This window comes from Papaver somniferum, chromosome 3 (genome assembly GCF_003573695.1).
Source record: "Papaver somniferum cultivar HN1 chromosome 3, ASM357369v1, whole genome shotgun sequence".
NCBI classification, from domain to species: Eukaryota; Viridiplantae; Streptophyta; class Magnoliopsida; order Ranunculales; family Papaveraceae; genus Papaver; species Papaver somniferum.
In genome coordinates this window covers 216387539-216410002 of record NC_039360.1, presented here as the reverse complement: position 1 = coordinate 216410002, position 22464 = coordinate 216387539, and the positions used below count along the sequence as shown (strand labels likewise).

At 36.8% G+C, this 22464-nt stretch overlaps 4 protein-coding genes and 1 non-coding gene across 9 annotated transcripts; 3 read left to right on the top strand and 2 right to left on the bottom strand.

The window, feature by feature from the left end:
- The first annotated feature begins 2059 nt into the window (after positions 1–2059).
- Positions 2060–8615, top strand: LOC113358647 (GATA transcription factor 24-like). Its single transcript, XM_026602260.1, has 8 exons — positions 2060–2340; positions 2548–2921; positions 3880–3966; positions 4055–4188; positions 6306–6422; positions 6990–7095; positions 7660–7737; positions 8118–8615. The coding sequence occupies exons 2-8, from the start codon at positions 2592–2594 to the stop codon at positions 8172–8174; spliced, it is 909 nt and encodes a 302-aa protein (XP_026458045.1). The 5' UTR covers positions 2060–2340; positions 2548–2591; the 3' UTR covers positions 8175–8615.
- Positions 8616–9506: 891 nt separating this feature from the next.
- On the top strand, positions 9507–12965 carry LOC113358646 (probable RNA 3'-terminal phosphate cyclase-like protein). Of its 2 annotated transcripts, XM_026602257.1 has the most exons (6): positions 9507–9839; positions 9932–10087; positions 11104–11285; positions 11384–11559; positions 11686–11893; positions 12579–12965. In XM_026602257.1, exons 1-6 carry the CDS (start codon positions 9641–9643, stop codon positions 12786–12788), a joined length of 1131 nt encoding a protein of 376 aa, XP_026458042.1. In that variant the 5' UTR covers positions 9507–9640; the 3' UTR covers positions 12789–12965. The 2 variants fall into 2 exon arrangements, with proteins under 2 accessions (XP_026458042.1, XP_026458043.1); XM_026602258.1 differs by lacking the exons at positions 9507–9839; positions 9932–10087 and adding an exon at positions 10256–10675.
- A 657-nt stretch (positions 12966–13622) lies between these two features.
- On the bottom strand, positions 13623–15611 carry LOC113362113 (trafficking protein particle complex subunit 6B-like). Its single transcript, XM_026605100.1, has 4 exons — positions 15379–15611; positions 15100–15217; positions 14768–15005; positions 13623–13865 (listed from the first exon to the last, which is right to left on the bottom strand). The coding sequence occupies exons 1-4, from the start codon at positions 15528–15530 to the stop codon at positions 13837–13839; spliced, it is 537 nt and encodes a 178-aa protein (XP_026460885.1). The 5' UTR covers positions 15531–15611; the 3' UTR covers positions 13623–13836.
- Positions 15612–16490: 879 nt separating this feature from the next.
- Positions 16491–16562, bottom strand: TRNAG-UCC. Its single transcript has one exon. It is a non-coding gene; the product is annotated as a tRNA-Gly (tRNA).
- A 1895-nt stretch (positions 16563–18457) lies between these two features.
- On the top strand, positions 18458–22090 carry LOC113362112 (protein At-4/1-like). Of its 4 annotated transcripts, none has more exons than XM_026605097.1 (9): positions 18458–18565; positions 18649–18754; positions 18842–18897; positions 18994–19071; positions 19203–19429; positions 19578–19711; positions 19813–19908; positions 20579–20721; positions 21289–22090. In XM_026605097.1, exons 1-8 carry the CDS (start codon positions 18503–18505, stop codon positions 20707–20709), a joined length of 891 nt encoding a protein of 296 aa, XP_026460882.1. In that variant the 5' UTR covers positions 18458–18502; the 3' UTR covers positions 20710–20721; positions 21289–22090. The 4 variants fall into 4 exon arrangements, with proteins under 4 accessions (XP_026460882.1, XP_026460883.1, XP_026460884.1 ...); XM_026605098.1 differs by having other exon boundaries at positions 21092–22090; XM_026605099.1 differs by lacking the exon at positions 21289–22090 and having other exon boundaries at positions 19356–19429; positions 20579–21042.
- The last annotated feature ends 374 nt before the right edge of the window (positions 22091–22464 follow it).

Genomic DNA, 22464 nt, shown 5'->3' with positions numbered 1-22464 from the left:
ATTAGTATTCATGTCTAGTAGAAACACAAAGTTGAAATTTTGATCAAAAAATTTCACTTAGTCAACTTAATTGAGTATCCAATTTTCAGGGCTTCTCTCACCGACTTAATAAACAATCATGATTGATTCGATCAATTTCTCCTTTAGGTTTCAACCTACAAACTCGTTGTAAATAAGCTAAAAGTGAGTTTATATCTGATGATGATTCCTAAACTAACCCTATGTCTTCTAAAATTCTCACAAATACTCTTTAACCTAGTGGATATGAATGTCCAACGAAATTCTAAACCAACCATTCCATATTAGATTGTAAAAATTATATACCTACGTCCAATCCATCAATATACAGTAGGACACCGTGTCATCGACCCAAAGAATTTAGGTGAACCGCGTCAGGTTGGCGAATTTGATAACAAATGCTCAGCCCTAGTCTTATAAGGTGTTTGGATGGGAAATTTTTTTGCTCTAGCAGTGCTAAATCATAATTTATCTAGGAGCACCAGAGCCAAACATGAGGGGTGTTGTGATGTCACCAAACTAGGAGTTTAAATCATAGTTGTGTTACGGTATTTTTGCTGCCAAAAAACTCTAATCTTTGAGGAAAATTTGAACTTTCAGCACCTAACTATTTTTAGCTACTAGTATCTTCAAATGGGTATGTAAACACCCAAGTTCCTTGATACAAGATGAATATTCCATTAGTATGCAGTGTACTCAGATCAAAACAATTGTTTAACTTTTGCTAAGGTCTCGACACTGTTTTGTCATAGCTAAATTGGTTTTTCCTTTTTAATGACGTGAGTAACTTATAAGGGAAAGAACAACAACCATTCACAATTGTTTTGCCTATAACTTAAAAAATGAGTTATAGATTCGTTGCTTATCTTGAAGGAAAATTTTGTTGTTCACTTTCTTCTTTGATTTAAATTCGATATGGAATATGCAGTTTGTGTTATTTTGTTCTTCAATTTTCAGATCAAAATCAATGTTATGGATTTTAGGTTTTTAACAAATTCAGAGAACTTCATATTTCTCTTGGCGCCAAACAAGGGAAGATAGGTTGAATATTCGGCAGCTAACAAATCCGTTTGATAACTATGGTTAAATCCATAGTTTGCCTACATCACAAAACGCCACATGTCCGGTTTTTGTGTTGCTAGATCAATTATGCTAGAGCAAAATTCTTTCCGTTTGGATGTACGTTCAAAAGTGATTTTTTAATTTCTAGAAGTCCAAAAACATGAAATCAATTTGACTATGCTATTTCCAAATGACTTCTAAAAGCAAAAACGTTAAGCTTTTGTGGAGCAAAATATTTTTGTTTCTGACTTGTGTTTTTGGTATCCAAGACGCTATTAAAGATTTAAATTTCCCATAGACAAATCCCTGCAAAAATCGTGGCCACGAACAATAGCTCCAATTAATCCAGCCCGCCCACTAAGAGCAACCACAGTGGACGGTCAAACCTATAATTATGGTCCAGAGACGAGACACAGCGGGACGGAGTAAAGACTAAAAGCCGGACCAAAACCAAATTCCAGACTATATTTGGTCTGAAACCAAGACCAAAACTATATATAGTCGAGCGAACGTATAATGTTCGTTTGTCACCGGGCGGATATATAATGTGATCCTGGTGATGGGGCGGGCATATAATGTGATCCTCAGTGAGGCGTACATATAAAGTTCGCTTGATGGCTGATGGGGCGTGTATATAATGTGATCCTGTGATGGGGCGGGCATATAATGTGATCCTGGTGATGGGACGACATATAATGTGATCCTGGTGATGGGGCGGGCATATAATGTGATCCTGGTGTATACTTTTTCCCAAACGACCAAATTTACTCTTACACCCTAATATAACACCACGGACTAAACTGAAATTTGGTCGTTTTTTTTTGTCATTCGTCTATGATTTTGATCGCACCATCGCAGTTGTTCTGACCAACACGGGATTTCTTAACCACTTTAAAAAGGACAGTTCCGTAATAAAAAGAAAAAATCATGACCATTAATTTATCTTTAATTTCCATTATCGAGATCTGGATTGTCATAAATCTCCCTCTCCCTCTTCATCCCTTGTTCTTCACACCAAAACCCTAATAATTTCTCCCCAAAATTTTCTTTCAGAACCCTAGAAATCTTCAAAAAGATTTTTCATTTTGATCAATACGATTAGACCCAGGTCAATACCCTGAAATTTCTGGGAACTGTGATAGGTTCAATGCTCAGATCATTTCTGTGGAATTCATTTTTTGGTTTAATTGCTTAATCTAGAATTCTCGGGTTTGGGAGTTATCGCTAGATCAAGGTTCTGGAGATTTGTACATCGAAAAGGTTTGATTTTGATAGAAAATTTCTCATTTTTTAATTTTGTATGAATTTTAGGATTTTTTCTCCTGATTAACTTGGTCAGAGACAGTCTTTGGGAAGAGAATAATTGGAGCTTTTCAAGGGGGAAAAATCATTTTTTGTGGGAAAAATGAATACTTAGGGTTTCATTTTGAAATATTGAATGATTAATTGTTGTTGTTTTGCTTGCAGATTAAGGTATAGAAGTACAGGTGCAAGTGTGAGTTGGATTAAAGATGCAACAACTTCCAGGGCAGATAAATGAAGTTCATATTACTGATGAATCACTGAGTGATTCACAATCTCTGCATCATGTTCATTACATGCAACAAAATCATGCTCATATAGTAAATCATGAGAACAATAATGGTAATGGTGGTAGTGTAATGGAAGAGGATGATGATGGTGCTGGAAGTGATGGTATGGAGGCAGAAGTTCCTACGGGGCATTTAGCTGATATGCGTGGAACAACAATGACTCGTAATGGTATTGGTGGACATGGAAATCAGTTAACTCTATCGTTTCAGGGCGAAGTCTATGTCTTTGATTCTGTCTCCCCTGAAAAGGTGCAAACTTCTTTCTAAATTAATCTAGTTCAGTTACATAATATACATAAAGTTACACCACGTAGGAGTGTATACCAATTGTGGCATTACCATGTAAATGATTATTAAATTTTTGTGAATGGAGTCGCTCATTCACCCTAGATGTCTAGTAGGCCTAACTCATCCCTGAAAACACCAATAAATATCAGAAAGTAGAAAGATAATTCGGTGTGCACAGTGATGTTTTGAGTTAGAGGAAAACAGCTTCTCAGCCAACAATCAAACGGATGAGGCTACAAGGGTACTGTGCATGCAGTATGACTTGGGTTACACCTAGTGAGAAAATAGGAAGAAGCCTTAGGGATGGCATAAATGATCAATGAGTTTAATGATTATGCTTCGCCTGGAGTGGAGGCTTGACGGTTATGAAGTGCATTGTTATTTGTGGCTTTAGTAAAGATCCTAACAGTTGTACATGTTCACAACCCATTCAGAAGCGTTAGTTTGGATTTGTGAAGTATTGAGTACTTACGACATTAGTGGGTTTTACAGCTATGCTACATTTAGATGCTGGTAATGTTAAATAGACCCTCCCCTTCTATATTGTATTCATTGCTAGAGTAGGAAGATGGCTATTCGGAGGAAAGAGAAACTAATACTGTGTATCATGTTGACATGCTTTATTTGCTCTTTTGTTTGTAAGTTACTGTCAGAATAATGATACAGGCATAGGTTTTCGAGGTTGTTACTTGTTAGTAATTTACATTGCTAGGAATACATGTTAAAGTCAAAACTCCAAACTCTTTCAACCTTAAAGTTTGCAAGGAGCCAAGGGATTTAGATTCTGCTCTGCAAGTTGCTTGGTACCTTGTTTATTTCATACTGGTGATCATATACTTTTTGATGGATTGTTGTCTATTTTGTGTATAAGTCACTGAAAAAGGTTGGGCATATTTCTTGGTCTCATTGTATCTTCCAGGTCCAAGCTGTGCTTTTATTACTCGGGGGACGCGAAGTACCTACTACTGTCCCGGCTATACCAACAGCTCCTCCTCATAATAATAGGGTATTCTTCTTATGATGATCTGTTTAAACACTTTGCTCCTTTTGTCCCTTCATATCTCTTTGCCTTACAAACTAAATCTATCTTCCAGGGGTTGAATGAAATTCCACCACGATTAAATGTTCCTCAGAGGATGGCTTCTTTGATAAGGTTTCGCGAAAAGAGAAAAGAGCGAAACTTCGATAAGAAAATTCGTTATACTGTTCGTAAAGAGGTTGCGTTAAGGTATGAGACACATGATTGTTGACTTCTTGGATCTGTTTTTGAGTGTGTCAGTTGTTTTGGGTGGTACCAATTCCTTTTACTTCTACTTCTTGCATTCGAATGTATGTTTATCGTCATTTAAATGCGCCCATATTCTTGCATGTGATAAGTCAAAGATGAACTATTTGCAGTTCTTTAGATTATGTTATGTTTCCCTGGAACACATTCTGGATTCTAAGACTTTGTTACATGGTTGGTTATATTAATAACTTGGGGTACGAGGTGCTACTTCTTAAAGTTTTAGGTGAATTGAGTACATTTGCTTAACTGCGTAAGACTAGCTCTTATGGGCATTCAACTTGGGAAGATGGAGAAAACTGTGACCTTAACTCAAGTTTTTAAGTTGGTTCCCTACAAAGAGGGAACGGACTTTGGAATCCAAAGAAAAGCGCGGAATGGTTTTCCGCTTGAAAAATTGTTTCCCACTTCTTTTTTCTCGATTTTTTTCTTTTTTTTTTTTTTGTATCTTTCAGGTCTTAGGTCCCACTTTTCCTTTGTTTTTCCGATTTTTTATTCTTTCCAACGGGTAATCATTGTGTTACGTGACACACGAAATGATTCCGTGTTCTCAACAAGTAATGATTATGCGTTTTGAATTTTGGAACTGGTATCCACAAGACCTAGTCTCTTCCAAAATCTGACGTGGTTTCTCTTGTGAATCTTGTGAATAAGGACCATAATTCTCTTGGGGAGCCACCTCAGACTTTGGAAGACACTAGGTCTTATGGCTGTTAATACACTAATTGAAAACAAGAAAGCGCCTAGTCGAAAAGTGGTGCGTAACCATTGCAATACACTGTTTTGAGTGAAGCGCATAGGCTAAAATGTCCAAAATAAAGGAAAAGTGGGACCAAAATTAAAAAGATGTAATAAAAATCGAAAATATGGAAGAAAATTGGTAATCGTTTCCGGTTGACTAGTGGGAAACCATTACGCGTTTTTCTTTGGATTCCAAAGTTTGTTCCATCTTTGTAGGAAACCAACTTTGGAACTTGAGTTTTTCCCATCTTCCAAGTTGAATGGCCATAAGACCCTAGTCTAAGACCAGTCAAAGAGATGTCCATGCCTTTGTGTGAACTGACAGAGTTTCTTTCTTAACTCCAGAAACCGTGTACGTGAGGCAGACAATTGTAGGAAAATAATTTTCCGCCTCTACCTTATGCTATGCAGTGTTTTAAAAAACGTTTTGAAGCAGGCTTTTTAGCGCTTCACTAAATAAACGCTCCAATGCGTCCGCATTTATATTTTCTAGAGAAAAAAATGGGAATATTCTGGAGAAAAAACAGGGATTTAAATCCCAAAAACAAGTCTCAATGTTTCCTTCTTAGGTTTTCTGGAGAAAAAACAGGGACAAGTCCTAACGTTTTCTTTTTAGGTTTTAGTATTAAAAAACCCTAAAAACTACTCAACTCTCTGCTAGCCAACTATTTAGAGACTCCAAAACCAAAGAACAAGTCAGTACGACATAGGCTTAGTTAGCTATTTTTTTTGTTTGTTCTGCTCCCTTTATCCGTTTATCATGGTGGATTATTATGTTACTGCATTCTGCATATGCTTAATGGTACATTGATTTCTGATCTTCAAGCACATCAATGGCATCAAAAAAGTGACATAAGTTATGTTGTATAGAAAGTCAATTCTTATTTAAAGAATAAGCGTGTTCTTGGGCCATCGTAGAAACATAGATAGGGTCGACGACGGAACGAAGAACGAAAATGACGACAGCTTTTTTGTACACGTTCACTTGCATAACTACTAGGTTAGTTTATTTATTCCTTTTATCATGGATTATTAGATTGGTTTTTGGTTTTGTGTTTAATCAGTTTCACATATATATCTATAAGTTCTTTCTTTTTTTTTTTTTTTTTTTTTTTTTTTTTTTTTGTGAAGCTACACTGATGCTATGTTGTATTGTGAACCATAGGAAATTGATCTGAGTTATGCCATTGCACTTAATTTTTTGCTACCAAAAACTGAACACTTACAGCCTAAACTAATTGTTCCGTTCCATGGTTGATGCACTGTAATCTTGAAATTACATTACGATCTTGATAAAAGTTATATTGCTATTTTTGTAGGATGCAACGGCACAAAGGCCAGTTCACCTCTTCAAAGAACATTCAGGATGAATCTGGGTCAGCAATAACAACTTGGGATTCAGGTCGCTGGGGTGAAAACGGACAACAAGAGGCAACGTAAGATCATAATGTGCATCTCTTTGTTCTTTTTGTACTTACCTTGCGTCTTGATGTTCATCTGTTTCTGTTGATGCCCATGTTGCTTAGTTCTTTTCCTGTATCTGGGCTCATTAAAGATGTGTTGGATCTTTGGAAACTCGTTTTAGTGATAGTTTTAACTTAAAGAATGAACTCTGGGTATTTAAAACTCGCTTAAATCCATCTTGTTAATCTCTTTAAAGTTTCTGGTTACATTTTACAGCTATTAGATTCTGTCAATCTTGTTTTAGTGCTACTTAATCTTGTTTTAGTAATACTTATGAGTTATGACTTAATGAAAATTATTTACTGTTCGTTTCCAAAAAAAATATATATATATTTACTGTTGACGAAAATTGTACATGTAAGAAATTAAATTCAAGCTCTTTGATTTTGTCTAAAATAAACTACTAGATAGTAGTGTTAAGTAACTTGAGTCATATGCTCTTTTGTGAGCCATGGCATGCTTTACATCCCACCAGTCTTTGTTCTCATTTTACTGACCAGCCCTTAGTTGATACATTTCGTTGGTTTTTTTTCTTTCAGCTGCCGTCATTGTGGGACTTCTGGGAAACAAACTCCAATGATGCGTCGTGGACCTGAAGGACCGAGGACATTGTGCAATGCATGTGGACTGATGTGGGCAAATAAGGTTATTATTTAGCATCGTACTTTTGACTGTTGTGATACTCCACGGCATTTGTTTTTACACCAAGTTATGGTGCAGGAATGGTAAAAGAAGAAAGTTAGGTTTCAGAATGTAGAATGAAGGAGAGTTCTTAGTAGAAACTCAACTGAAATAAAACTCAGTAATAAATAAAAAACTGCCCACAAATGAGTATCCTAAACTTATTTAGATTTCCTAGCTAAGAATCCTAAATAAGGATACTTTAAATCGTAGCCCTTAATCTATGAGAAAGTCACATGATGTATAAACTACCAAATAACTCATCAAATAAATAAAGAAAAGATAGCCAATTATGCTCCTGCATCACTATGGTCAGCATTTTCCTTAGAATAATAAAATAATAGATGATTTGTTACTCCCTTTGCAGTCAACATGCACATGACCCGATTCCGATATCCAATATCCAGGAGTTGATGATATTACCTTTGCACATGTTTATCGTCCTTGTAAAAAAAGAATGCAGTAGTTAATTAGTAGAGGTGCAACACAGTTTGACTATTTTTCACCTAACTGCATTTTTACCTGCAGGGAACATTGAGGGACCTCACAAAGGCGGGGGCGGGTTTGCCAGTGCAGAATACTCCTCCCTTAAATTCAACTGAGGAGGTCAGTACTTGTTTGATATTTCCCACCTATATAATACATGTGAACATAAGTTTCTGTAGTTTGCTGTATGTTGATAATATTTTCTAGACCTCCATGAAGTGCACAACTAGTTGTTTCTACCATACACAATTAGGCATGGAGAAAGACATTCTAAACATTTAAACTTGAGACATAGTTTGGTGATTGTTAATATCGAGTCAGATTCATAACCTGAGTTTTAGTATCATCTGACGTATTTTTAGAAATCATGAAGTTGAACTTTGGTTAAGATCGTTCTTACAAATAGCAACCCTTACTGGTCCTTGTGTAGATACTGATGTTAACCATAATTTCCTCAAAATCTGCTCATCCTTTTCTTTGTATGTTCTTTTTTCTTGCAGAACAAAGCTGCAGAGGTTCTTGAAACACCAGAAGCAACTGGTAGTGAATCCTCGTGACCGTGATGTTGCTACCAAGTTCTCTTGCGAGTTTTATGTATATGAATCGGATGACAGGGGATATCTCATCTCAGCAGCCCCTTCTTAGATGATGATGATGAGTTCTTAGGGGGTTCCTCTCGTACATGTATTCTAACGTGACATTTCGGATCCCAGAAAAAAGAATTTTATATTTCTATTTCTTCTGCACCCTTGACTATGGCAGTGCCACTCGTATTTACACTTCATACAAGAAGAGAATGAACCTTTTTATAGGTAGTTGATTAAGAGTTTTAGTTTGTTATCTTCACCACCTAAATGTCTTTGGAAGAGCTTAATTATTCACTTGTATATTCTCTTATGTTTCCAGCTGTTTCTTCTGAACATTTTTAGTGTATACTTTTACTGGTGCATCACTTGTGTTTGTATCTGAAGCCAAACTGGATTGTTTACTAGAAAAAATTCTCAAGCAGTGTGAGCCAATTTGTCATTGTGATACAATTCTTAGGCTAACCCCTATGGGTTGGATTGAGCTGCTAGATTGGCCAAAAATTGTTGCAAATCAAGAAAAAAGTGTGGGAAAAAAGTTAACACTACTTCTGTCTACTTGTCTCTCCTAGCAAGTGCTTGCAGTTGAACTAGCAGCGACGACTAGCCAAGACAAGCTTAATAGCGTCACATGCTATTCTCCTGTGGCAAGTCTCTTGACTTGCAACATATAGCAATCTGCTACATGTTTTCCACGAAAACACTCGAGACATCAAACATGTCACAAACTGGGGGATACTCATCAGGATATTGGTCTGGCGGTTTACAGCGTGCGGCGTGCAACACGTCCATTGTAAGAAAGTGTCAGAAAGTAGAAACGCTGAATGATTCAGCGCTCAAAAAATGGTCCCAATGCTGAATGGTTCAGCGCTCACAAAAATCATAAAATTTGATCTGATGGCTGAAATTTAAAGCGCTGAATGTCAGCGCTCAAAAAATGGTCCCAATGTTGAGTGGTTCAACGCTCACAAAATTCACAGGGATCACAAAAATCACAAAATTTGATCTGACGGCCGAAATTTAAAACGTTAAACCAAACAACGCTGGACAGTGGTTCCATATGACGCGGACTGCTAATCTAGCTGCTAGATTAGCAATATCATAGAACTTAAGAGGTTGCCCTAGCGGACGTGGATGACCAATCTAGCTGCTAAATTAGAAGACCATAGGGATTAGCCTTAATCTGGATTTTCCTAAACCGAGCCTCCCTCCCACAACATAAATTTGCAAGAAACACATAAGCAAAACAGATATATCCGAAATTTGTTACTACTGGTTAAGTCATACCCAAATTCTCATAATCCAGACCCATATATACTCGGTGATTTTAACTTACACTTCAACGGTTCAACCTAAAATTTCTGGACGCAACTAAAAATCTGCACTGCAAGTCTGCAACTCAAAACTAAAACCCTAACTAAACCTTGGAGTAGGAGAAAATGGTGAAGTATATGAAACTGAAGGGAAGTAGACATTTCAGACAAAGGCTAGTGTTATCAACTCTATCAGGAACTCCAATCTCAATTGAAGAAATCAGAGCTGATGAAACATGGCCAGGTCTACGTTCTCATGAAATCAAATTACTTCGATTAATAGAGTTGATATCTGATGGCGGGGCTGTTGTAATCAATGAAACTGGTAACTAAAATTTATCTCCAACTTTTTTTTTATTTGGATTCCGATTTTTGGTTTTGGATTATATGAGGGTTTCTGAATTTTTTGGTCTGCAGGAACTAAACTAAAGTATACGCCAGGAGTAATAGTATGTGGAAAGCGTTATGATGATGGGTTCGATTGTGGTCTTAGTAGATCAATTGGGTATTTCCTTGAGCCATTGATTGTTCTTGGATTATTTGGAAAGAAGTCGCTTGAGATTAAGCTTAAAGGTTGTTGTTCTCTCTTTACTTTAAACTTCTTAGTTTTACTAAGTTGACAGATTTTACTCAAAAAGTATTCTGTCTATTAGTATTAGGACCCGAGCTTTACAAAATCTTACTGCACTTGTCTTTCCAAAATCCACAAGAACCAAATTGTGACCGTAAATCTATAGACGTCCGATTCTGAAACATAGAAGAGTTAAACCAACTAATGACCCACACATCTTGGAACTGATATTATCACCCAATATTTGAACAGTGCCAAGTAGCTAAGAAATAAATGATCCCTACTTTCATCTTTGGTATTATATAGACTGCAGTGTGTCTTAATATCATTTCTGTACCTACCTAAATTATCTCTAGTTGGCAAGATATGGTACAAATATTTCCAACCAAAGAGCTTTACCCTCTATGAGGGACTCTAGATTTCACAGATGCTTCCAAATTTCTCTAGGAACAAAATTATCGCCATTGCTGTTAGCAGGTCTGAAGTTACTAAGAGTGTCGTGAGCACTCTTGACAGAGCACTTACTATTTCTGTCAGGAGCCCAATTGAGAGTACCAACACCTGCATAGCTAACCGTTTCCAGCTAACTAGTAGGGTTTATTTGTCTTCTCTTTACCATTTCTGTTTCATTCTTATATTTTTTGGGTTCATAAACATCAATTTAAGAAATATTTATGTCATCTAGTTACACTCTACGGGATTTGGTGTACGATATTGTTAATAATGTCATCTAATTACAATCTAAATGATTTTGTGTATGATATTGTTAATAATATCAATGTTGGTGTCATCTAATAATAACAATACCTCTCCTCCGTGTTATACAATTTCATAGTTGTACTCGTCGTTCATACCTGCCATTCAAGTAGGTGTTGTGATAATCCGAGAGGCATGACTAGAGGTGTTGAGATACAGTAAATGTGAAGCGCTTTCAAGTCCAGTATATTAATTGTTAGACTGAAAGAAATGCAGTTCATTTGTTAGTGTTGTCCTGATGTGTAGGAGATGTTTTCATCAGGAATCACTAATGATTCGAAGGATCCAACTGTTGATACTTTCCGGTCGACTACATTGAATATTCTGAAACGCTTTGGGATTGATTCAGAAGGAGTGGATCTGAAAATAGTCAACCGTGGAGCTCCGCCATTGGGTGGTGGTGAAGTTATTTTGATGGTTCCGGTGGTTGAAAGTAGCTTATCAGTAAGTATCTTGTGTTATTATGAATAGAATAACAGGGAGCTTTTCGTACGTTATCATGCTGCTTAGGATTGACTTGGTAGAGATGTTCTTTTATGTAGGCAGTTACTTGGATAGATGAAGGAATGGTTAAAAGAATCAGAGGAACAACTTTCTCCACCAGAGTGTCTTCTCAGTTTGAAAACACCATGATTCATGCTGCTCGTGGAATCTTCAATCGCCTACTTCCTGATGTTCATATATTTACAGATCATAAAGCTGGAGATAAAGCTGGAAAGTACGGACTTTTTTACAGGAGTGTTTCCGTGCAGAAATATGTTTTTATATTTTACTAGAAACTAGCTGATATCTTTGTTCAAGAAATTGAAATAAAGTCTCACATGTTTCATTGGTTCTGTTGCAGATCTCCTGGCTTTGGTATGTCATTGGTCGCTGAGACCACATCAGGGTGCTTTATCTCTACTGATACTGCAGTTAGCTATGCAAGAGGGGAGGGCGATGAGGATGATGAGACGAAGGAGCTAATGCCACCTGAAGAGATTGGTGAGCAAGCTGCTTCTATGCTTCTAGGAGAGATTAAACAAGGAGGAGTGGTGGACTCAACACATCAGGTTTGTGATCGGAGCTGTATCTTTTCCATTACAGTATTTGATATTATGATTTCATAACCTTATCAACACATTAACTTTTTGATAAGATGACCTAATTATAACCTACATAAAATCCTAAACAGTCCCATGCTTTAGTCTGCAATGACTCATTTTCTGCAGAATTCCTATTTCTTTTATAAATATGATGATACCGAGCTTGATTAGGAAGGCCAGTACTATGATGTTGTTTGTCACCTGAATTGTGGAAAATTGAACATCTGAGCACCCAAGTTGGATTACGTCATTTCAATGACAAAATATAGTTGTTGTATATGGTGTGATGCATATTTTGCTGTATGGATTGGCTAGATATCGTGAAAAGCGGTAATGAGGTTAACTGTTGAGGAATTCTCTTTCTTTTTGGTAACCCATCGTTTTTTGTTCTCTATTCCCATCAGTCCATGATTGTCATTTTATTTATGTGGGTGTGATTTTAAGTAGGTCTTAAATCACATACTGAAAGCCTATGGGGTATCGGTTTTGTGATGGTGATTGGTGAGAATTATTGCAAAACGTATGTGCTATATGGGGTATGCAATAATTGTTATGAACTTTATACATCTGCCAATATACTACTTTTTTTTTTAGTTATGATATCTTCTCAACTGTCTGCATAGAATTGACTACTGATTATGTTAAATCCCAGGGTTTGTTATTCCTTCTTTGCGCTTTATGCCCGCAAGATGTTTCAAAGGTTCGTGTAGGAAAGCTCTCACCTTATGCTATAGAAACACTCGGACATATCAGAGATTTCCTCGGTGTCAAATTTGTTATTACGCCTGATCCGTCAACAGAAACTGTCATACTAAAGTGCGTGGGTTGTGGTTTGAAGAATCTCTCAAGAAAGTTCTCCTAATACCAACTATACTAGTCAGGGGGTGATTTCCTAATGTAAAACTGTCTCCATAGGCTCACAACAATTTATGCACATGGTAAATGTACACGCTATATGAAATACTTGGAGGTGGGCAATTCTATTAGCTTGTTGGTTCAAATTTCATTATTCATTATGTTATCTTCATCTTCTTCAGTCTATTGTTTGGCCTGTAAAGAAACAACCCAAAATCCGCCTGACGACCCAAAATTCACACTGTAGCATCAAATTTACTCATGAAAATCTCATTTGTCATTACATATGAAGTTTTCACCTGTCATGACCCTAAACTTGTAATCCTGATCTAACGTATGTTTCGTAATCCTAAATCGTTATCGTACCAAAATCTATCTGGTGACTACTGTAACCCAAAATTTGTCAATCCCTCACTACGACATGATATTAATCCCTCACTATCTTGCCTTGCCTGACCTTAGCATTTGACCTTCTTAAGTCATTGGGGTCTTCTACAAGGACAGCGAAGCCGTTTATTTTAACAGAACAAATGTGTTCCATTAGATGGGAAGATCAAGGAATTGGCATGTGAGAATACAAGAGTGGAGGATAACAATGAAGTTTCAAAGACCATATCTGTGGAATGGAGAAACAGTTAGCAGATTCCAAAAGTACAATGGAAGGTGAATGAGAATGTTAACAAGCACTTGGCATAACATAGCAAAACAGTAACAGTTGCATATGCTGTAATTTGGTTCGTTTACTTGCTCTGGTCAAAAGCCTGGTTTGCATGAGAATTTCTGCCAGTCCAAATATTTGGTTGTTTTTGCTACAAAATTTAACAGACAAGGCAATAAAAGATGAACTGAGGAAGCAAAAATAGCGGAATAAAGAATATGCATTGTAGACAGATCTTGCTCTGGAACAGCAAGAACCAAACAATAATTTTGACACTGGGGATTCACTAAAATAGGTACAAAAACGTTTTTAAGCATCAAATGCCCCTTCAAACCACAAGTAGCAAACAACATAGACTCACATTTTATAATATTTTCTACTTTTAAAGGAGCATTCGCTACACCTTTATACGGATGACAAATGAACCTGCAAAAATAAATAAAAAAATTAAGAACTAAAAGGGAAACATATTGTAGCATGTTAACCACACTTTGACATACATTCTAAACAGGGAAATGGGATATGCATCAAATGCCCAAATAATAGACATATTTAACTGGTGAATAGTACCTGCAGGATCCTACAGAAGGGATGGAATTGTTGGCCCTATAATACCTTGGGTGTATTCTCCTAACCTAACCACTTCAGTCATTAGTATGTTTGCACATTTTAAAAAGTCCCACCCTGATGCCCCATTAGTCTGAAACATATACTCCCTCCGTTTCTGGAAAAGTGTTACTTTCACTTTTTCAATTTGGCCTATTTTTAGGCTAAAATGAAAAATGAAAGTAACACTTTTCCAGAAACGGAGGTAGTATAAATTACGAATACTGATAAGGTGTGCAGGTGAATGTAACTGGTTGAGTCTCTATGTTATCAACTAATAAGGTGTAGATGAGCCTAATAAACGACTACTGCTTGGATATCCAATAAAGGGAACATGAGATACGTATCATTGTCCCGCAGTGTTGATCAATTAAAAAATTGAAAAAAAATCATTCCCAGTTCTATGCTTCTAGCCTAAAATTAGCTTGGATAATTCATTAAATCCTCTAGCTAGGTGTAAGAAAGAACTAAACGTGTAGCTCCAATGCAAGTCATATAAACTACATATCTAACGAGTGACCAGTACTGGCAGGATCTTACATCGTGAGAAGCATGGGGATAGTTGGTGCTCTTACTTCTTAAATGTATTCTCCTAGACGGACTACATTACTATGTTCACACGTAATAAGATTATAAAAGCTCCTATTAACCTGATGCCCCATAATCTGAAACAAATACTATAATTTACAAAAAAAAACGAGACCAGGAAACCATTAACTCACATGCAGGAAGATTAGACATGTCTGCAGAAACTGCACAAGGAATTCCCAAATTCGAAAGCGCTCCCCTTATCAACCCACATGGAAAGTAGAGATGCATACTCGTAGCTTGTCCTGCCTTATTCTCAGTTGTGCCCATGGAAGAAGGATCTTGAGAAGAATCCGTAACGATTACAGGCACTGGATCAATCGACATGCGCGTGAGCCACCTAAACCTATTATCTTGCAAAACAAAAGTACCCTGCAGCAAACAAAACCATTCCCACAAATAAAACAAACCATCCATCCAAAAACCCTAACATTGTACTAATACTAGTAGAAGTTTACACACATACTCTATGATTGGTCTTCAAGTTGTCGATCTGTTTCTTGAAAAGCTCAGACCAGAAATCCTTACATATAAACTTGATTGCATCTAAATGATCAGTGAATCTAGGTCTTTCCATGGTATACCTGGCTACAACCAAGTCAACACAATTCATAAGAAACTATCCAATTTGGAGGTTAATCAAGTGATCAGACAAATTCAGAATCAATCAACGTTATCAATTATATTTTGTTTGTGCAAAGGAAAATACAGATCTATACGGAAATGAAGAGAGAAAGAAGAGAACCTTTCGGAGAGTTGGTGACCAACTTGGTAACCAATAGCTTCGATTCTCCGAGCAGCGAGTTCAGGTTTATTAGCATAGAAACGATTGCAGTAAGCAGATACCATCTCCATCATTACACTCTCGACACAACTCTCTGCTACTTCCTTCACCATTTTCGAAATTCAACTCCTTGGGTTTTTCTTCCTCAGGTAAATGAGAGAGATCTTAACAACTTTAAAAAAAAAAAAAAAATCAGACTGGAGAGGAACTGGATTCAATTTAATTACCGTAAATGACGTAATTACCCTTTTCTGTCTCAGCTTTTGTTATTGGACCATTTCAGCTCTATTATGCGCACCACTATAGGGTTCAGCTAAGTGATCCTGATCCATACTAATACCAGATTAAAATATTGCAATGATGATGGCAGTGTATAGGTAAGACTGCGTATCCTGTGTGATTGTTATCTCAACAGTTGAGAAAACGAAGAAGCTCACAGTTCATCAATTAAAAACTTGTATAAAAGCAAAATTGCGTAATCCAAAAATCTGAAGTCACTCAAATCACTGTTTCAAGTCCATCCAGTACCGTTTTCATGCATACTCGATTCACTTGTATCATTTTGCTAGCTCATTGTACGAACCCTCTCTTGCGCAGGGTGACATCCACTCTTTTTCATTGTGAATGTTCGGAAGCTTTGAGGTTGAGGAAACCGCCTAATTATGTTGTTAGTTGATTTTTTTGAACATTAATTCCGAGTGCAGTTGTCTTTGCACCTGACTTCCAAGAGTACAAACCTGATTAGATACTGAGTGAATTCATCGACGGGAGTCTAAGGAGAAAAATAATTTTAACCCAAACTGGATTTGTCAGTCAGTGGACTGGATTAGACAGCTAGTCATCATAAGGAAGATTTGATGGTTGCACAAATTTGAGTTTCATTGGAAGGAACTGAATACAGACGTTGCCACCAAACTTCCACACCTTAAAGAAGTAAAGTAAAATCATAACCGGGTGCACGCTGCCATCAAACTTATGGCGGGTTTGGGAACTGCAGAACATCCAGGCGCAGTCTTTAAAACACAGGAGAGCATTTTAGCTCCTTTAAGGCACCAAAAAGAAAAAAACATAAATGCGTCTGCCGGGAGTCGAACCCGGGTCTATTGCTTGGAAGGCAATTATCCTAACCATTGGACTACAAACGCTGCTTGAAGAAACCGCAGTGATTTTCGATGAACTTGTCTTTGTACCAAAACAAAAGGAGCTTTCTAAATCAACAAGAACAAGTATTTGGATGCTCATTGATTCCCAAGAGTCCTGGCAACTGCACCACAACTCAAACAAGCAAAATCAACTTCCCTATAGACATGCCCAAACTGTACACTTGACAGGATTTTCAAAATGCTGTCATCTAGCAGCCACCAACCACAAGACATCATTTTTATGGAAGCTCTACAAAACACGGAGAGAATCTGACACCAATCTTATGGGCTGACAGTCTCTTGCGCACGCCCATGCCAGTGCACTTAACACTGCCAGTCTCATCAACATAATTTCGGTATCCCGTCCCAGAGGAATAGTCATCACAGCATAACAGCGTGAGACCTTGAGTAAGGGCGATATGTAACTACATACAAGTAATAAAGACTCATTTACATTTGGGGTCACTGACTTGATCTAGAAGACAATGACTTGAAGCATAAGCACTAGACCTTTGGTTTGTCGAAGAGGCCAACCAAAAGCGAGTCAGAGGTCGTGAAAGGTTATATCCTAAATGATGCTATGCAGAACTTTTAAATTCATAACAAGTAACTATGTCACCGCAATGAAGACCACTGAGCCAGCTATAACAGAAAAATGTCTAGGTGAAGGAGAAAATGATTGCGAGACTCTCAAAATCAAGGCACCAAGAAGAAATTACCTACCTAGATTATTCTGGCTCACTAGTGGGTTATCCTCTCTAAATTCTGGAGTAATATTTTGTCCAATTATTCCAATTATAATTTATGCCATGGTGTAATGTTTACTGCAAACAAGAACAAAGTTGCTTTTTGCAAGTGTATAGAGGGCGCAACAGTTCAGCTGAATCTATATATGCTGGCAAAAGATATCCTGAGTGGTTCTGTGAAAATTATCGAATTTATAAACAACTAAAAAAAAATTAACCATGGTCAAACATTAGAAACTACATGAGCCATCAGTATCAAGTCAAACTGAGTTGTATTCGGAATCTAAAGATGCAACATCAAGCAGCAAAAGATTGATACCTAAAAAAACAAATAGCTCAAATAAACATTCTCTTATAAATTGAAAAAACACCATTATAGTAATTTAGCTGAGAATTTCATGGAAACAAAAGAGAGACTCTATATTGTATGAATTCCGCCGAAGTAAATTGAAAGATCTCAAAATCATAAAAAGCCCTAAAATCTCAGATTAACAAAAAAAAAAAAAAAAAAACCTAAAAAAAAAATCATCTTTTCAGACCTGATTGAAATCGAATCATCCAATTCACTTGCCAGCAGGGGATGGGGTTCCAAGCAAACTAGCATTCTGCAACTCAAGTTCAGTGATCTGTTGATCACGATCATACGCTATAAAAAAAGGAACAGCGAGAATCAAGAAAGTTGTTCCGAGAATCCAAGCTGCTTTACCGGTACTCTTAGCGATTCTTTTAGTAACATAAGCCGTATTGGATGCAGCTTTTTTCCCATGGTAGACTACTGTTGACTGCGATACCCTAGCTAAGATTCCTTCGTCGTTGCCGCTTGTTATAGCTGCTTTCCTGCTTTGGGATGCCATTGATAGAAATTTCGGGCGAGAGAGAGACGTGTTTTTTTTTTTTGAGGAAGAGAAACCCTAGAAAGTAAGAACCAAGAATGCTAAAATGAAATTATTACGGGTTAGTTTGTGTGGCTAAATGGCCTCTCAAGCGGCGGACGGCCCAGCTAGGAGCAGATTCTTTGCCTATGATAAGAACAAGGACGGACGGTCAGGATTGACTTATCTATCCAAGGAATAAAGACGGCCAGGATTAACCCTTATTAGACCGAGTGAATCAGCAAAGGCTGACTCATTTTATTGACTTGTTCGATGCCACTACATAACACAAAATGGCGGCAAACTGAAATGCATCATAAGAAAAATGGGAGCAACTAGCAACGAAGAAATGGAAACCCTAGCTTTCAACTTCGACCAAATCTACGAGGTTTCACCACAACAAAACCTTAATTTCATTTCAGATTCTCTGATTTTCGTTTTATTTTTATTCTAATCGAATGTTGTGAACAGGATTTTAAAGAAGGTATAACAGAGATTCAATTACTGAAATCAAATTATAATTCAGAGCTCAAACATCGCGAATCTCTCGAACTCACTTGTTCTAATCTTCAGTCAGGTAATCCGATCTACGAAATCTGAGTTTTGTTTGTTTATCCCTGGCTGTTTTTACTTGTTGTAACCCTAGTTTTCCTTGTGAGTACAGAAAATGAAAGACTTACAAAGATATACACTGAGTCGCTAAACAAATTGGTTTATCAGGTACTCTTTTTTTGTCTGTCACTTCAAAATCCGTCCAAATTCGGTTCGGTTTTCTTCTTTTATTAATCAGTTTAGTGAAATCGAGATGCTAATCAGATTGAGAATCGATCAAAATGTCAAAGTTTGGTTGAAGAATTGAAGAAGCTGAATGATGAACGTCTCGTTAAAGAAGATGTAAGTCTCATCAAATTATTTTTTAGGTTAAGAAACTGTGATTGCCTATCCTAATTTTTGCAATTACATTGGCAAGAATCACAAAATTTGGAGGTAAAGTGATAAACAGACCTCATATATTTTGTTGGCAGGGTTTTGGATTTCCAGACTTGTTTTATGTGGTTCTGTTCCCATTAGATTACTGTGACAGATGGAGTGTGGAAGTACTTTATGAGATATCCAGTAAAATTGTGTACATTGTTATAAGTATCCTAACTATTGAAGAAGATGGAAAATCCAAGCAGGAGCATAGGAAAGAAGTAGAGTTGCTGAAGCAAGAATACACGAAAAAGATTAAAGACCGGGAGACACAAATTAGGTGAGTTTTTGTATGGCTAGATTGTTTGATACTCCTATATCTTTAGCTGTGTGTGTGTGTGTGCGTGTGTGTGTTTTCGATAAATCAGAGGTTGATATATCAATACTTTGTTTATAATCGAAGGGTTTTTCGTTTGTTTTCATCTCAGGAGCTATCTTCATCAACAAGCAGCAAATGAAGCAACAATTGATCAACAAAACCGTGAATTGGTTGCACATAAGAATCAAATTCAAGCCCTCACAAAGAGGGTAGATTGGGTTCACTCAGATATGGAATCAAAACGTGAGGTTCCAATGGACTTTAAACAGAATGTTTACTTTGCTTGCCAGATTTCATAAACTAAGTTTGTAACTCGTGTTAGCTTGTTGATTAACTTGTGTCAGATCATCAAGAAATTCAGGATTTGAAAGACTGGCTTCTACTCGAAGAGGAAGAAAAGAAGGCACTGAATAATAAGCTGCAAATTGCAGAGAAGGAATGTGAGTTTTAACTATCCCGTTAACAGATTCTTTAGTTTTACCCTGATATGCTTCTCGTCTCAGTTAGTTTCTGTTTTTAGTCCATTTTGTTCCCTGAAATTAGAAAAATTAGTTACTCAAGGTGGATAAGAATCTCAAATCTACTACCTGATTCATGAACCGTTCTTTTTCATATCTTGGTTTGGCAGTTTTACAGAACATTTTAATTGTGTTCGGTTTGTGAACTAATGTGAGTCATTGTCTGAAATACACAACATTTAGTTATTTCTCTAAGAAATGATCTTTTGGATGATCTACCTAAAATCCGGGACTGAAATTTTTGGGTTTAACTGTTTGGTCGTGTATCTGTTGTGGTACTTAACTTGAATGCAACATTCAGATTTCGTATCAAACGTGTATGGGGGTGTTGAAAATTACTGAGAATGCAAAGAGACAGTTTTGTTAGATTGTCCTAGTGCCGAGACTGTGTTGCATTTTGTGAACCAACTGTTGCCTTATAGATCTATAAGGCCTTCATGTGGTACTGGGACTGTTAATCCAAAGTTATCTTAGCTCAGCTTTAGATTGGTCAGATTTGTTTTTGTAAAATTTCAACAGTTTGAAAATTTTTGTGCCGTCTATCTTGAGTGCCAAAATCAGTATGTTTACTCTCTTTACTGGTTTCATGCAGTGCTGGTCAGCAGAAAGAAGTTGGAGGAACAACAAAGAGATTCAACATCAAATCGTCATGTTGAAACACTTAAGCAGAAGATAATGAAACTAAGGAAGGAGAATGAAGCCCTGAAGAGACAATTACCTTAAACTTGAAAACAGGTACTAATTAGCTTTTCTGAATATTGTAGGTTACATCCTTACAACAGTCATCTAGTGAAATTGTATCATGATTTGTCCTTTTCCTATGAATTAGATGACCCAGCATCCTTGCAGTAATATTCATAAATAAATGAGCCACAGTTTTTTTTACTAAATAAATGCTGATTAGCAGTATTGGGTAAATGCTGAAATTACATTATTATAATAAGAAACAGAGTGGAGTGGAAAAAAGAACAATATAAAAGTGGTATTACCTTGTAGCTAATTGACGTAGATGATCAAACTGACTTGGTGCCATTGACTCCATGAGTATATTTGTTCCTCACATCTTGTGGCAATTTTAACAAGTTTACCATATTTGCTGCTTCAGAATGCCGCATGCTTCTCTTCAAACTCTCCATTATCATTTATTAGTTACAGGCTTACAGCTTCCCGAATCGTGTAACCTAATATTTCCCACGCCATTTAGCATTTTTCTTCAGAAATGTTGCCGAATGGTATTTGGATTGGTAATATAGCCAATATTTTTGCTCTTCTTTACGAGGCAACTACCACATTTGGCTTTAGGTATCCAGTGACGGAACCAGGATTCAAGACTAGGGGTGGCTTGAAAAGAAAAAAGTTTTGCGCGGTGGCAAAACAAAGAGATTACCTCTTAAACGAACATCGCTCCGGCGATAACTTGTTCCATGTACAACAATCATGCCTCTAAGAAAATTTGTATGTATTTTGTTACGAGTAGGTGATTTAACCAATTTCATTGTGGAGAAAAACTTTCTGACGTTGAAACAGGAAGAGTCACACAATATTAATCTTCCATTGCTTAAAGTTGATGTCTAAGTTCTTCCAATTCAGTTCTTTGGGAACACATATTTTCGGGTTCAATGCATAATTAGCAAATCACATAAAACAAATAGAAATACAGATGATATGAAATGTAAAAGACCTCTGATCTTAGTACAACTATCCAACTCTGGCAACTTTCTGCTACCCGTGAAAAAAGTGGGAACGTAAATAAATATGTATGGTATTAGACTTCACCCTGAGACACAATGTCATAGATTAAATAGAAAAGAATTTGGAGGAGATACCATAAAACATGACCAAAAAAAACTCTTTTACCATTCGAAAACAACCATGTTGATTGTGGAATTTGAGCATGATATCCAAGTAACTTAATCTGAGAATTCCTGTAAAGACTCAAACAATCAAGCAATCTAAAGTACCCACTAAAACCCTAAAACAAATATTCCTTATAGATCCAAATAAAATCCCCAAATCATAAGAATCAACAAAATCAGGTTAAACAACTAATTCAATTAACACAAAAAAAATTAAACTGAAAAATTCAGCTTTTCAATCATACGAAGTTACAAACCAAAAAACGTAGTGATAGTATTCTTAAATTAAGAAAACCCATCCCCATTCATGAAATTAAGTAAGTTGATCGAATTTCATCTAATCACCCACATCAAATCGTATCTCCTTACCTAGCCTATAGTTTTTTCCTGCTTTCCCTATCTTTCTCCCGCTCAAACTAAGAGACGGGAAGAAAGTTTCTTTCTCTTTTCGCATAAAAGGAAACTCTCATGGGGACTGGGCTTGTCAAATATTTCTTTCTCTTGTGGGGGTGGCTTGGACTGGGCTTGTCGAATATTTCTTTCGAACCCTGATTTTGGACATACCTAAATCTTTCTAGGCATACAAAATAATAGTCCCATCTTGGGTGACCTTATAAGGGGT